At 36.3% G+C, this 15,320-nt stretch overlaps 1 protein-coding gene across 1 annotated transcript in view; it reads right to left on the bottom strand.

Annotated features, from left to right (window-relative positions):
* Positions 1-7,458: 7,458 nt before the first annotated feature.
* The window catches only part of ZNF804A (zinc finger protein 804A), a 214,313-nt gene continuing 206,451 nt past the window's right edge, over positions 7,459-15,320 (bottom strand). The window contains exons 3-4 of the mRNA XM_040972143.1: positions 14,298-14,428; positions 7,459-11,148 (exon numbers count right to left, since the gene is read on the bottom strand). Of these exons, the coding sequence (XP_040828077.1) occupies positions 7,926-11,148; positions 14,298-14,428 (3,354 nt within the window). The 3' untranslated portion in view covers positions 7,459-7,925. The remainder of the gene's footprint in view (positions 11,149-14,297; positions 14,429-15,320) is intronic.

Raw genomic sequence — 15,320 nt, 5'->3', positions numbered from 1 at the left:
TTACTGTTTGCCTTTGCCCTTCTCTGAGCTCTCTCTAATCTTTTTTCAGCTCTCTTATACCTGTAATTCCCTTTAGAGAACTTCCCTTGGCGTGTTGGTGCCACTTTGCCTGTACTTACCCAGGCTGAAGGAAGCTGAAAGTTTGTTTCCTCTTGGCTGGTCTTAGCAAATGATTGATCGGTGCCTGCATTGAAAGCTCACTATGCCTCTAATCAAGACAAACACTCAAGTGGCACTTACACATCCAAACTTACCTGTGGGATCGGGATAAATGTGCCTTTCTTGAGATTTTTACAAATAACAACCTTTTCCACCTTCTCTATTCCCCGTCTGCTTTCTTTATTCTCTTTCTAGTATCTTCTGGGAACACTCTTAAATAAATCAATTTCCTGTCTCAGAGGGTTTTTGTTTTGTTTTCTAGTCAACAGTCTAAAATCAAGTAAGGAATTAAAGTAAAAAAAAAAAAAAAAAAAAAAAAGGTCGCTCTTACGAGTGTTTCTAAAAACCCAGCAGCACATATAGATTTTACTTGAGTCTTATTAGGTAGGTCTTATTATCAGCGACTCTTGAGAAGCTGAGGTTCGTTGACATTAACTAACTGCCTTAGTCCTATTACTAATAGGTAGCTTTCTAAATCTGCGAAAGTTGCTCTAATAAATGCCACTGACTTGATGGCTTTCAGACAGAAATATGCCATTCGTAGCTTCAAAGGCCAAAAGTCCGAACTCAGGGAACAACATGGTCAGGTTGTGTTGTGGGTTCTTGCTCTGTCATCACCAGGCCCTTTTCACCTCCCTTGTCATCTTCATTTTCTAGTGATGTTAATTTCATTACAAAGACTTCTGAATGCATATTTTAGAGAGACACACATTTGGTCCTCATAGTAATGACAGCATTCATCCGTTTCCAAAGAATTTTTCTGAAACTCCATTACAAGATGTAAGGAAGACTTTTACTCCCATCACAGAGTTTAAGATCAGTTTAACCTCCTGGGTTAAGACTGTACTTCTGAGTTAAAAAAAAAAAATGCTGTTTTGAGTATTTTCATATTATTCCTAAATAAATAAAATATTTGATGATTGCATGATCTAATCTTGATCAAGCATTAAATTATCTAACCCATGATATTTTACCCTCTAGCATGATTGCTAGCTCTCCTGCATCTGCTTGAGTGGATACAGGCCCAGTATGCAGAGACTACTGCAGCGAGCTCCTGGGAGGCATACATGAGCTCAGCCTGTTCTGGGAAGCATGCTATTCCAGAGGCAAAGATTAAAGTTTCCCGAGAATTAATCCTTGTACATCGATGCCTGTTTAATGACTCACTATACTACCGCTTGACACAGAATTGATATATTTCTAAATGAATGAGTTTATGCACTCCTGCCTATAACTTCTTTTATTTTCAAATTGCAGCAGCAATGTGAGTAAGGAAAGAACTAGAAGATTTCTAGCTCCATCGCAATCGTTCCAGAAAGTTTAAATTCTTGATTACATGTCACATCTCATCCAATTTGCTTAAAATTAACTTTAAAATAAAAATAAAACTATATAACTGTATATTTTTAAAGTATCTTAAGTTATAGTCCACCAACTACCAGAATAAGTGCTTCAGAATATACAGAATTAGGGTAGTACAGAGACTCTGTTTTATTTTTAAATTGTTACTGTTCCTTGTTTTATAGAAGATTGGTGGGGAATGAGAAGGAGAGAGAGAGAGAGAGAGAGAGAGACCGATCTTCTATTTGCTGGCTCATTACCTAAATACATGCATCAGCAAGGACTGGGTTGAACTGAAGCCAAGAACTAGGACCTCAATGCAGTGTTCCCATGTGAGTGGCCAGGACCCACCTACTGAAGCCATCACTGAGCGTCCCATAGCCTAATTTAGCAGAAAGTTGGAGTAGATTCTGAGTTCCAACTCCGACACTCTGATAAGGTGTATGAATGTTAGAAGAAGCATCTCAAACTGTGACAAAGGTCTGCCTGTGCCTCTTTGTTTTTTTAAGAAATAATGCATACAAATAATCATGTTCTATTTCTTTGGTCAATAAAATAGTAAGCAGAAAAATTATATTATGGATATAGTCAGTTTCACAACATGAAGTTGAAAATGGAAAACATTTCAGTTTTACAAATTAATTAAATGTGATTGATTTTATTATTTATCTTAAATGTGAAATAAGGAATATGAAATATTTAACTCTTTTAGTATGATATCAAGTAAAAATATATATAATACATTTATATTCATTGTGACATCTAAAGGAAAAAATATTTCAATAAGCTTAAAATAGTCTTCTTTTAAAATATATCAAATTTTCTTTTTTACCTTTTTCCAATCTCATTCAATTTAGAATTTTTGGACACATGAATGCCAAGAGTCATTTTTTCATATTGTCTAATATTATTATGATTATTATAATATGCAATGATGATTCTCTTTTCTCTCTCTATATATATAATTAAAACCTTAAAAATGAGTAATGACATTTTTGAAAGACTAAATGTTTATTATGTGTCTTAATTGATATTTTCCCTCAAGTAGTATATCAGGACTTAAGTTGTATATATACTACATATACTAATTGGTATACTTGATGTCATAACTCTGCAAATGTTTACATACTTAAAGTAGTATTGGAAATAATCGAATTTCAAAACTAAAAGATAAAATTAAGACTAAAAAGCGCTTTTCATCTTTAAAACCATAATTCCATTTCGTTCTAGTCATTAATGGATAGTCCAAAATCACCTGCATATGGTTTCTTGCCCATACTGTTTTGTAAATCAAATTCAATATGTCTTTTTAGCATACCATTCTGGTAAAACTACTATAACAAAATTATCAGCAATGACATAACTTAGGATTTGAGAACCAACTTACAATTATTTACATAATCTCAATGATAAATTCAATTTTCACAACGGAGGATGATTATTCATTTCAGTAACTGTTCACTATTGATTTAAATACAAAATATTCAAGGAGGTCTCCATTCTTACTTATCTTTCAGCTTTATCTATCAAAATTTCCTTTATTATTTTAAATGTATCATGGCCACTGTCATGTTTGGTGCATTTATTATCACTTAACCCCTCTTACAGATAAGTCTAATTTTCCATTTACTGATGTAGATGGTAAACTCTGTTGAGTTTTCTTCCTTCATTTTGACTCTTTGCTGACTCCTCTAAATGACCACCTAGTAACATAAAACACAAATAATTCTAGGAAAAAATTGCCTAAAAAGTGTTAAACTGAAATGGTTTCTCAGAGTATAGCTTTGCTACAGCCCGTAGAAGTATTGTTAGACATAACACATTTATCTCCTTCCCATTATCACCAATTAAACTGAGAACAGGTGATCTTGGTTAAGTCTTTGTCAGATAATTCCTGTACAATCGTCATTATATTTGTTTGAATAAATAGCTTTGTATACCCTGTAAGACCCTAGAAAATGAGACTTGTTGGTAACATGGAGAAAAAAGATGTGTCACAGTTCTCCAGAGACTTTCTTTTTAAAAGGACGTTTATGTATAATGCTAAAGTACCTGTGAGTGCAGTTGACTCCACCAATGTACTATGAGAGACAGAGAGCAGCATCCTGTTAAGAGGACAGAATTCAGGAAATCCATGCTGCAAACATCAGGAAGTCCTCCGGGGGTGCAATATGGACATAAAAACCAAACTCATCTCATCCTGGTCTCCTGCAGTTTTGGAATTCAATGTCTGTAGCTGTTGACTCTTGTGGAAATGGGAGTAATAATGGCCAGCAGAGAGCAGCCTGCCAGGACCCTTCCTGGGTGCTAGCACTAAATGAATGACATGGACATCAAAACCAAAGGAATAAGAGAAAGAAAATGTATTATTTACTGAAATAGGAATGGAAGTCTCTCTCATGACAGGGTGACAATTCAAAGGCACTTTGAGAGGAGATGTAGTATAGAGATGGGAAGTATGTCAGGAAAGAAACTAAAACTTTATCTACATCTTTCGGTAGGCAATGTCATGCTGAACTTATTACAAGACAAAATCATAAGTCTGTTCGTTGGTTATATGAATTAATACTGAAGAAAATGGGAAAACGTATTTGGAGAAGCCTGAGGATTTATGTGAATCCTGTCGACAACACTACTTTCCTTAATATTTGGGCACTTACCCAGAACTTACATATTCTCCATGCAGCCCTGATAAACACTGAAAAATGAAAAGGAAATAATATTCAGTTGTGTAATTTTGATAGTCTTAAAGCTAATCAATACACACTAGACAGGAAGGTAACGACTGTAAATAAATTAGGCTTAGCTAGATAAAAATGGAATAGAATTTATCCTTTTCATTAAAAAATCTCTGCTATGCTATTCCAAATATGATTAAGGTATTAAAGGATGCAAGAAAAATAATAGGAAGTCATTATGAAAAAAAAATGTGGCAATTAAAAATAGAATTCTGAAAATGGAAACTATTAGTTAAGTATAAAATACACATTTTGTATTATTATCATGAAGATACAATAAGTAAAAATGAGTAGGCTGTTGAAAATAACAAAACAAAAACTGAAAAACCAACAAAAACTGATTACCTGCTGTTTTCTATCAGGAAATTTCTGACTTACATAGGTTGTATTGCTCCTGTTTTCAAGGCTAGAAAGCTCATGGTATGCAATAGTTTATAAAAGGGAAATACGAATAGATAAGATCTTGCATTACATAGTTAACCTGACAAATAAGGCTGCCATTTGAGAAGAAACAAGCAATTCCTTCCTCTGTATTCATGCGCTGAATCCTGAGTGTTCAGAGGGAAACATTCTCAAGAACGGCAGATGGTTAGTCAGGTTTTGGCTGTCTTCCACACATCAGAACAAAAGGCTCAGCCTTTCACTACTGCCTCTGCAGTTGAACCTTGGCTATCATTTGCTTATTTGTGTTTATATGCATTTATTTATTTAAAGTCAGAGAGAGACACACATACACACACAAACACACACAGAGACATTGACTAATCGATTTTCCCTTTGCTGATTCCCTCCGTCAGTGGAGGCTTGGTTAAATGCAGGCACCCATAACTCTAGTGTGTCCTAGCAACTGCATGGCAGAAGCTGTTATTTGCCCCATCTTCTGCTACCCAACTTTCCAAGCACAGTAGTAGCACAATGCAGGACTGAAAAAGAAAAAACAAAACAAAACCAAATAAAAACAAAAAAACACCCTAGGACTTAAATTGGCACTCCAATATGGGATGCTGGTGTCACAAGCCCAATTTTGCATATATTTTCACAATACTGGTCCTCAAACCTGGGATATTAATTCATGATTTAAGTTCTATCTTGAAGTCAAGGAAAAAAGTTTCTTCTAATGCTTCCTATTGGACAGCATTATCTCCCAAGGACATAAGTAATAGTGACTTAGCTAGGCAAATAAGTTGAGGGAACTTAAAGTAGAAGCAGTGTAGAGGAATGGAGAACACAAAACAGCGAGCAGAAAAGGCATAAACTAATATATATTCCCAAGGAGCCGAGTCCTAGCCTTGCATACATTGGGATCCTATGTGGGAGCTGGTTCATGTCCCAGCTGCTGCACTTTTTTTCCTGCTCCCTGCTTGTGGCCTAGGAAAGTGCTAGAGGTCTGCCCAAGGCCTTGGGATCCTGAACTCGTGCAGGAAATCCACAAGAAGCTCCTGGCTCCTGTCTTCAAATCAGCTTAGCTCCAGCAGTACAGCACTTGGGGAGTGAACCAGTGGACGGTAGATCTTTCTCTCTGTCTCTCCTTCTCTCTGTAAATATGACTTTCCAATAAAAACAAACTTAAATAGGTAGAAAATGCATGGCGTTTGAAATACTGAATGAGTTTCCTTCCCATATTCAGATTACAAGCAGATTCAAATGCTTTCGTCCCGATAGTCACAAATTGGCAAAATAGTGAGGATGAGCAACCATGTTAAAATAATTCAAATTTTATAGAATATAAGAAGTCCAACTATTCATTCCTGAAAAAGAAAATGGATTTAAGCTCTGAGATATAATTAAGAGAAAAGCCATAAACCAGTGTTCAAAGCTATTCCTGGAGTATGACCTGCCTCATTCAGTTTTTTCCAGCGTTAATATGAATTTGATGCGTAATCCTGATAATTCCTCTGCAGCTCATCTTTCGGTTCACTTAACCCATTGCTCATCTTCAGCCAATTGGCCTGATTCCTTTGGATTCTGCTATTGGTAATATCAGAAATATGAACAAATAGCTTGCTATACCTTAATTTTAATCCCTAATACATCATGATCATCTTTATCATCAATTAGGTGAATTGCTTATAATTGGAATGGTTTTATACTGCTTAACTGAGGGTTAAGATCCATGTTCAGCACTGATATCCCTGAAACTTAATTTATCTGTTAGGCTCAGTTTCAATCCAATTAGAACTTAGAGAGCTTTGCTGGAATTTCTATTTCATATGTATATATATAATTTATATGTATATATATATTCTGTTATACTATCTATATTCCATATATAAAACATAAGAGAGCCACAGAAAAATAAAAAGTGGCAGAAAAATAAAAGGAGGAGACAATGTAAACATAAATAACGTCTGCAATGAAATAAAAGAAAAGCTCAAAATTAAACATTATATACCAAAAAAGCAAAGGTAAATTGTGAATAAGCAAGATGAGCTTATTCAAAAAGAGAATAGAGAAATTCTATTTTTTAAGAAAAACACTGAATTTTTTTAACAGTAGGAGCAACAGTTCGCTTTAACAGATTATAAACAAACTAGGTTAGCATTTTCCAATTGATATGACCATATACTTTATCTTCAAAGATAGTTTCAAGCATTTTACATGAGGAAAATTATCTGTTTCGATTGTAGCTCCCATTTTGGAACATAACAGTGCATTTAACAAAGAATTGTTTTCGTACTATTGTCACTTATTTGTAAATCACAAAATGATATATTTACTGTTGTACAACCATTTTTCAAGTAAAAAATGAAATTGGTGATCATTGTGGCAAATAATCATGAAAGCAATGTCCTAGATAATATCCCTTCTTCTGTTTCTTTATCATTAAGTTGTACTCCTTAAGCTTGAATTAAGCTTTATATTATATGTAAAAGCATAGTCTCATATACATCATGGGTTTATCCCAGCCCTTGACAGCTTCTTGAGAATACAAGCTGCCATTGAGATGTGCCATCTAGATTCATGTAATTGCATTCGATGATGTTCTCACAGTGACCTAATTACCCAGTGATGATTGTCTCATTATTAGAACAAAGAGTAGAGCCTTTGTAATACTGAAAGATGGTATCATCTACATATTGACAGCACTACAAACATTTTTTGTTGTGCCTTAGAAGTTCCAAAATGCCACTAGATAGAAAAACGATATAGATAAAATTCTTACCGTTACTACACATTCCTAAAGCTGAGGAAACCACCTAGAAACAAAAGTTTGATTTACTTAAATAATTAACAAAAATTTATTGCAAGAGATATATTTCACTGAATTTACAGTTTCAAGGACCATAGTACAAAACATAGTGCATCAGCTTTGTCTAAACATTAAATTGGTGCAAATACACAAAGATTAAAAAAAAGACAAAGAGCATACTTTACAACATAAGTTACAGTACTATAAATATATTGTATGTATATTATACATATTCTTAAGACATCATTTAATATACAGCATATATTGTATTGATAGTTTCCAAACTATTCAGTGCTTTAATAATATTATGTATATATCATAAGCTTAAGAATTTATTTGCATCATTACACTTACAGTAAATGATCTGAAATCAGTGAAGCTATATATTGGCAGTTTTTTCCCCCATCAGTTGAACAGCAAATTATCCATTTAAATGGACATTTATGCTACAGCCATAATTTTCACATGAGTGTCCCCTTTCTATTTTCTGTTGATGACTAGAAGAGGGGCTGCAGAGGGATGACAGTAGGGTGTGGGGAAAGCAGTGCAGGAAAGAGACTATGGGGTAGAGGTGGGAAAGCCAGATGGCTAGGATGAAGAACAGAAGCTGGAATGATTGGCATTTGAGGAGGAGCAACAAAAGTTGGCTGGTTACCAGGACAAAGCCTGTGTCCTACTGGTCCTACTGAGATCTGAGGTAATGAAGTTCTGGTGAGAGCTGGGACTTGGGTGAGAAACTGTTGATGTGGCTGAAGCACTTTGAAGGTTCCTGCAGCTGCAGCTGCTGCTGCAGCTGCTGCAGCAGCAGCATGCTGCTGCAAAACAGTGTGATGGATTGTGGTTACAGAGGTAGAACATAAGGGCTGCTGCAAAGGCAAAGGCTGCAGAGGTGTACCAGGGGGTGGACGGGCAGCTGGAGGAAAGGTAAGTTTGATCTTGTTGGTCAACACATTCGGTTGTATAATGTGCTGGTAAACCTCACACGGTAAACTTTTGAATTTGTCATGGTTTTCTATTGGGATCAAAACTGCTTGTTCTGGTAAAGCTATTGGAGTTAAAATTTGTTCAGTTGTTACAAAGCTATGACCACTGACATGTGCTTCCTTGAATGGTAATGGTGGTTGTGTGTTGAGGATTGTTGAATTATAACGCAGCCACTCGGGGGATGCCTCATTCACCTTTCCTTGTGGAAGGGCCTCAGCCAGTTCATAATGGCAAAGGTATGACTTGGGCTGTGACTGTCTAAAGTTATTTTCAGTATTAGGCACCTTGAGAGGAATTCGCTTTTCATTAATATTTATAATCTCACTTTCTTCTTTGTGGCCAAGCAAGGTATTGTTGATTGCTTCTTTTGTTGGGGCACAAGTCGCATATGTGGATGTAGTGGGTTCCTTAGGAATCTCCAACAAATCACCTGAAGTGGTCTCCATTACTGATTGCTCAGCAACAGCACTGGTTTCAGGATGAAGAGAATGACCAGGGTACAAATCCAGTTTGTTAGTTACTTGATCTGTTTGTTCTGAGTTTCTTTCAGTACTTGCAATTTCTTTTGGTATTATTTTTTCTTTTTTGTCTCCACTTACTAATCCATCCTTCACAGGAAAATCTGTATTTTCTTTGATTTCCAAGGTTTCAAATCTAGGGCGAAATTTGCTTCTTTTTCTCCTTCTTTTCTTTTTAGGCCTGCAAGAAATAATGGAAGTACTTGGTGGCCTCAGAGATTCTTCTGATAAGCAAATCTGTTGATTTAAACTTTCATCCGAAGAGTAAGAATATGAATGTTGTCTACGTTTTCGATAGACTCGTTCTGATTCATTTGTGAGAGAATTGTATCCTCTTTTCACAGCCTGATTCTGACTTATGCATTTCACGTCATTTTGAAGAACCAAGCACCTGTCACTCTGACTGTACCTTGTCCGTTTTGCTTTCCAACAACAGTAAGTTCTAGAGTATGTTAAATTGGGGTCGCCAGAATGCATTAGTGTGGGATCTGACTGTCCATTTGGAACTACTGTGCTCTTTTCAGAGTGTTCCCTAGAACTGATAGACTCACTATCATTGCCTTCAGTATTCCCAATCTTACATGTTGTTTCATTTTCACTTAAGTGTATGGGTGATGTTACAGGTTCTTCATCAGGCAAGAGATGCAAATCTAATAATTGTTCTGTGGCTAAATTCTTCTTTTCTGAAGTGTGTTCCAGTAGATTTTTCCTAGTTGAATCACTGTAACTAGTCTCTATTTCCATTATGCAATGAGTTTCTGATTCTTTGGTTTTCTCCCCATGATGATGCTGACAATATTTTCTTCTCTTTTTCTTTCTTCTGCTTTTATGGAACCAGTGTCGATGATTATCTTTCAACTTTATTTTACTGTATTTCTCATTTAGATTGTCTTGCTTCATTGAGTTTTTATTAAAATTAAATTTTTCTGTTTTCCTGATTCTACAGGATGTATTTTTGTATCTCTGTCCCATATTGTCATTTTTTTCAGATTTGCAACTGTTAGAGAGAGAATCATCAGTCAAAAGAGGAGTGATTTGCATGTACTCATTTCTGCTACTTCCAGGTTCACAATTAGAGACGTCTGCAATAGATGGGTCCTTGTAATCTGAAGCCAATGTCTTGCAAACATCTTCTTCCTTCTGTTGAGAATACAGATGACTTGAGGACACCTTATTTTTTTCTGTGTTATTATTTAATTTACTGGACTTGAAATCAAAACAGAGAGGATTACAACTATAGGAAATTGATGGTTCTGTAGTTGTGTAGATCAGCATTTCTGTTGGCCACGGAAGAATTGTTGAACCACGTTTGTTAAGTACAGGTACAAATGATTCACATTGTCTTTTCTGGAAATCTGCTGTCTTACGCGTGTTTTGGTTACCCTCTTTAATATCTGAAGTGGTCAGTGCCTCAGAGCCATTTTTATTTTCAACTTCAACTGTAGATACAACATTATGTTTAATATTTTCTTCTGTGGCAGACTGTACAGTTATGCAATCATTAGATAGATCAAGCATTGCAGATTTATGTCCTAAAATCTCAGAACTTTTATAATTCATAGGCACGTCTTCATTTATAAAAATAATGTCCTCCAGTGGCATTGGATCTGCTAATGGGACTGACTTTTGGCAATTATCGGCATGGGAAGACAAAGGGAGTTGAAGCTGGCACAATGAATGTAACAGCAGTGGATCTTTTTCACCAGGGAGCTCTTTCATCTCTGGAGTTTGAGCAATTTCTTTGTCAACACATATTGTATCTGGAGGATTTAAAGCTTCAGCCTTCTCCTCGGAGCTCAAAAGCACATTTGCTGGTGAAGACAGCTGAAGGTGACAAGCACCAGGAAGGAACCTACTTTTTCTGCTAAATTCCTTTTCCACAGAGGCATCATCATTGTACTCAGAGAAGGCCGCAGCTGAGGACTCAAGCTTCAGCGATGCTTTCTTTGGAAATGCAAAAGAAAAGCCAGTTTTGTTCCTGTGAATTCCCTGGGCTTGGACTTCAACTTGGTTGTTTTTTTCTGTATAATTATTTGTGTTTTCTGCGTCTGGAGCAACAGTGGCACCATCTTTCGCATTCTCTTCACTATGAATCAAAGTATATTTGAAATCTTGTTGGTTATTTATTGAATCTACAACAACTTTTTGGGAAATTTCATTACAATTTTCTCTCACAGTTACAGTTGTTGATTTGAACATGGGACCACTTCCAGGAGCACTGCATAGAGAAACAAAAATATTTGTTGAATAGGACACTCATCAGGAAACCTGCCCAGACACATAAACATATATAAATACTTTTTCAAATATTTAAATTTTCATAAAGGATCAGCTTTCATATTGTGCAAAAGCCTTGCATGATACACAATACGATTTAGTTATTGGTTTGCGGAACAACTAAGAGAGGTCTTGATTTCTGTGTTTTCAATTAGTACCCCCAAACAAGATTTTCTCTGTCCGTGGCCTCTTAAGTGATATTTTGAAGTGTTGTAAAACATTTTAAGGCAAATTCCTTTTAACTTACAAATGATTCAAATCATTGATGATTTATAGAAAATATAAAGGAAATATAAAAAGAAAACAATTCTTCACTACTCATATTGGTCAGTATTCACTCCGTGTCTCCCAAAACCCATGTGGTGTGCTGCACTGCAATGGTAGCCAAGATACAGAACTAGTAAGAGGAAAACTCTGTGCATTTTGGATTTGCTAATCTCCATATTTACATTATCCCTAAATATAAATTACATTATAACATACAGTAAATGCAAGACAAATGACTATTTACTGAAGATGTGAATTCCTTCTGCCATGACATTACTCAAAACCATGATTAGCGATTAATAAGCCCTCTGATTTTTATACTTACCATGATAGAATTATCTCATGCAGACGTTTTCATAGTAAAATTCAGAGCTTACAAATTATAGATGATGACAACTTGCTTGGTGGGAAATTTTCCTTATTTAATCACTAAGACATACACTGTTTCATTGTTTTATCTTCACTTAAGAAACAATATTATATTCCTTTTACACATCATTAGAAGCATGAAATGACTGCAAAAAATTTTTTGTTCATGTGAAATATGTGCTCTAAAGTAAAAATACTGTAAGGTAAGAAGCATTGTCTTCTTGTATACGGCTTGGTAACATGATTCTTCTTACTAGAGTAGTTATAGATCATTAAAAGATGGGTCCCGTGATTTTCTCTAGCAAATGTTTGCATTGTGTGACTTTCACCTGTTATAACACAGAATAAACGTGTATGGTTGGTATAAATGAATACCTGTTTTGCGTTGTTTCTCTTTGTTTTAATCTTTTTAAAAAGACATAGAAAAGACACAGATACAGGGAGATATTCCATCCAGTGACTCACTCCCCAGTCACCCCAAATAACTGGGATTGAATCAGCCTCAGGACAAAATCTAAGAACTTAGTGCTTTGTTTCTTATGTGAAAGGCTCAACTCACACTCTTGAGCCATTCTCTGTCACCTCCCAGGCTGTGGATTAGCAGGAGGCGGAGCCAGGACTTCGAGCCAGAGACTCCAACATGGGATGTCATGCCAAATGCCTGTCCCCAAGGTTTGTTTCGAGTAGTTCCACATAAAAGATATAAAATTCATTTAAATTTAATATTTCCGTATTTAGGATTTCTACCATTACTTTAAACTATTAACATATCCCATAATGCTACTCTGAATAAAACAGATTGGGTGTAAAAAGGTTCTGAGAGAGCTATTATACCTTAAGGGCAAAAAGGGGCACTTTAAAAAGTGATATTCTAGAGCAGGCAGTTAGCATGGTGTTTGATCAGCAGCTGGGAGCAACTGTTTCCCTATGCAGAGTGACAAATCTTGAATCCAGGTACTTGATTCCAACTTGTTGCTAATTTGCACCCTGGGAGGCAGCAAATAAAGGTTCAAGGACTTGGGTCCCCCCCACTCACTCAGGAGTCATAAAGACTCCATCCTGGTGGTCACAGGTATTTAGGCAGAGAACTATTCAAGGTGTCATTTATAATACTGCTCACAGCTGACAGTGGTTCACTGCAGAAAGTAGGTAAAAATTTAGGAATCATGAACTTTTTTTTTGCTTTTGGAGATTTTTAAATTTATATTGGAGAGGTGGATCAGATTTACAGAGAGGAGAGACAGAGAGAATTATCTTCTGTCTACTGGTTCACTCTCCAAATGGCCACAACAGCTGGAACTGAGCCCATCTGAAGCCAGGAGTTTTTCCTGGGTTGCTCATGTTAGGGCTGGATCCCAAAGCTTTGGGTCACTCCCCACTGCTTTCTCAGGCCCAAAGCATGGAGCTGGACGGTAAGTGGAACAGCTTGGACACAAACTGGTATCCGAATAGGATCCTAGCTCTTGTAGGGAGGACATTTTAGTTACTGAGTCTTCACATCAGACCCTTGAGAATCATGAACTTTTAATAATACACTTTATCATTTGCTCATAGTGAAATTAATGTTGGTTGTATTCTAAAATGCATCCACATTCCTGGCACTTTTATAAGAATCATTTAAGTTTATGCCAAATGAAGCTATTGAAATAAAAATCTGAGATGAGAGTGCCCCATTAATTATGACATTAATGGTAATGTGAGATATTAATTAAGGGATATTAGGTGACAGGTATATCAGAATTTCTTCTATTACTACCTCTCATTTCTTGCTTATAAAATAATAATAAAAAAACTTTAGTATAAAAAAGTCCACTTAATTTTTTTTTTTGCAAAAAAGATAATGAAATAACACCAGTTTTTTTCTCTTAAAATATTTCAAATTGGGCCCAGCACAATGGCGCAGTGGTTAAGGTCCTCACCTTGCACGTGCCAGGATCCCATATGGACGCCGGTTCTATCCCAGCAGCACCGCTTCCCATCCAGCTTCCTGCCTGTGGCCCGGGAAAGCAGTGGAGGACGGCCCAAAGCTTTGGGACCCTGCACCCACGTGGAAGACCTGGAAGAAGCTCCTGGCTTCGGATTGGCTTAGCTCCAGGCATTGCGGTCGCATTTTCCTCTCTGTCTCTCCTCTCTCTGTATATCCGCCTTTCCAATTAAAAAAAAATTTCAAATTTTTACCAATGAAAGGAATAGATTTAAATTCAGATAGCTGAAATTGTAATCGAAAAATCTGAAACTTATATTCTTACAAGCTAAAATTATAGTAATCTTGGCTTTTTATTGAAATGTGGATTAAACAGGTGTCTGCACGAAATTCATATTCAAAGTACAAGAGGCCATAAAAGCATGAGTTCCATTTGCTAGAGACAGAAAGAAACAAATATGTTCCCTTATTTCTAACATCTCTCTGCTTCGTTAGGTTTGAAGAAGCTTTACATTTCAACACACACTCACCACACAGTTTCTTTTCGTAGCTCCGCTAGCTTGTGTAGGCGTTGTAGTGCCTTTTCCTGTTTTCTTTCATCTTTCCTGGACTTAGATGCTACATTTCGAGCAAATTCCCTTTGTTTCAGTTCTTTGAGCCTCTGTCAAGAAACATGGAGATGATTAATAGTATTTGACTCCATGGCGATTTTAACGTTCCCTTTTTGTTGTTTTTGGAAGTTCCCAACACAGTATCCTTGACTTCATCAAAAGAAAGCACAATACTCATGACAATTTACTCTAACAAAAGTATTTTCTTCCACGTTAGCTCATAAAAATGCCAAGCATGCATAACATTACAGATACAGCTATGCCTCAGTTAAATTGGAACTGAAAACTTAGTTCTCTTGCTATTTATTACTATCTGTGTCTACTACATTTCTCTGCCTGTTTGATTCACAGGAAGGGTTACAGCCTTACAAACCCATAACTTAAAAAAAAACTCAATTCATTTGTGCATTTCAGACATAAATATTTCAAGTGTTTGTGTAACAAAACCTCTCATATTTTGATGTGTTCTCTACTAGAAAGTTACTTGGTCCTTCTCATATTTTCTAAAAGTAATTATCTAATGCTTATCCACAAAGCAACTAATCTATGCTGATCTAATGTCAGACAGCACCTTCATTAAAATATCAGGTACATTTTTCAAATATTTCAATGCCTTTAAGCAAAATTAAAATTGTTTCTCTGGAAGTTCTTATGCTGGGCATTAATTTTCATTTATATTAAGGAAATCGGTTTCCTGAGTGGAAAGCTGGAACAACAGCATGCACACTTATGTAAGACATAGCCAACGTGGTGTTACTTAAGAGACATCAAAGAGGGCCCGGCGGCGTGGCCTAGCAGCTAGAGTCCTTGCCTTGAACGCGCCAGGATCCCATATGGGCGCCGGTTCTAATCCCGGCAGTCCCACTTTCCATCCAGCTCCCTGCCTGTGGCCTGGGAAAGCAGTTGAGGACAGCCCAAAGCCTTGGGACCCTGCACCCACAT

The sequence above is a fragment of the Ochotona curzoniae genome, unplaced genomic scaffold, assembly GCF_017591425.1.
Source record: "Ochotona curzoniae isolate NIBS_2020 unplaced genomic scaffold, NIBS_Ocur_1.0 contig_2210, whole genome shotgun sequence".
In the NCBI taxonomy this organism is placed as follows: domain Eukaryota; kingdom Metazoa; phylum Chordata; class Mammalia; order Lagomorpha; family Ochotonidae; genus Ochotona; species Ochotona curzoniae.
The sequence above is the reverse complement of the archived record's forward strand: the minus strand, read 5'-3'. Positions and strand labels throughout refer to the sequence as shown.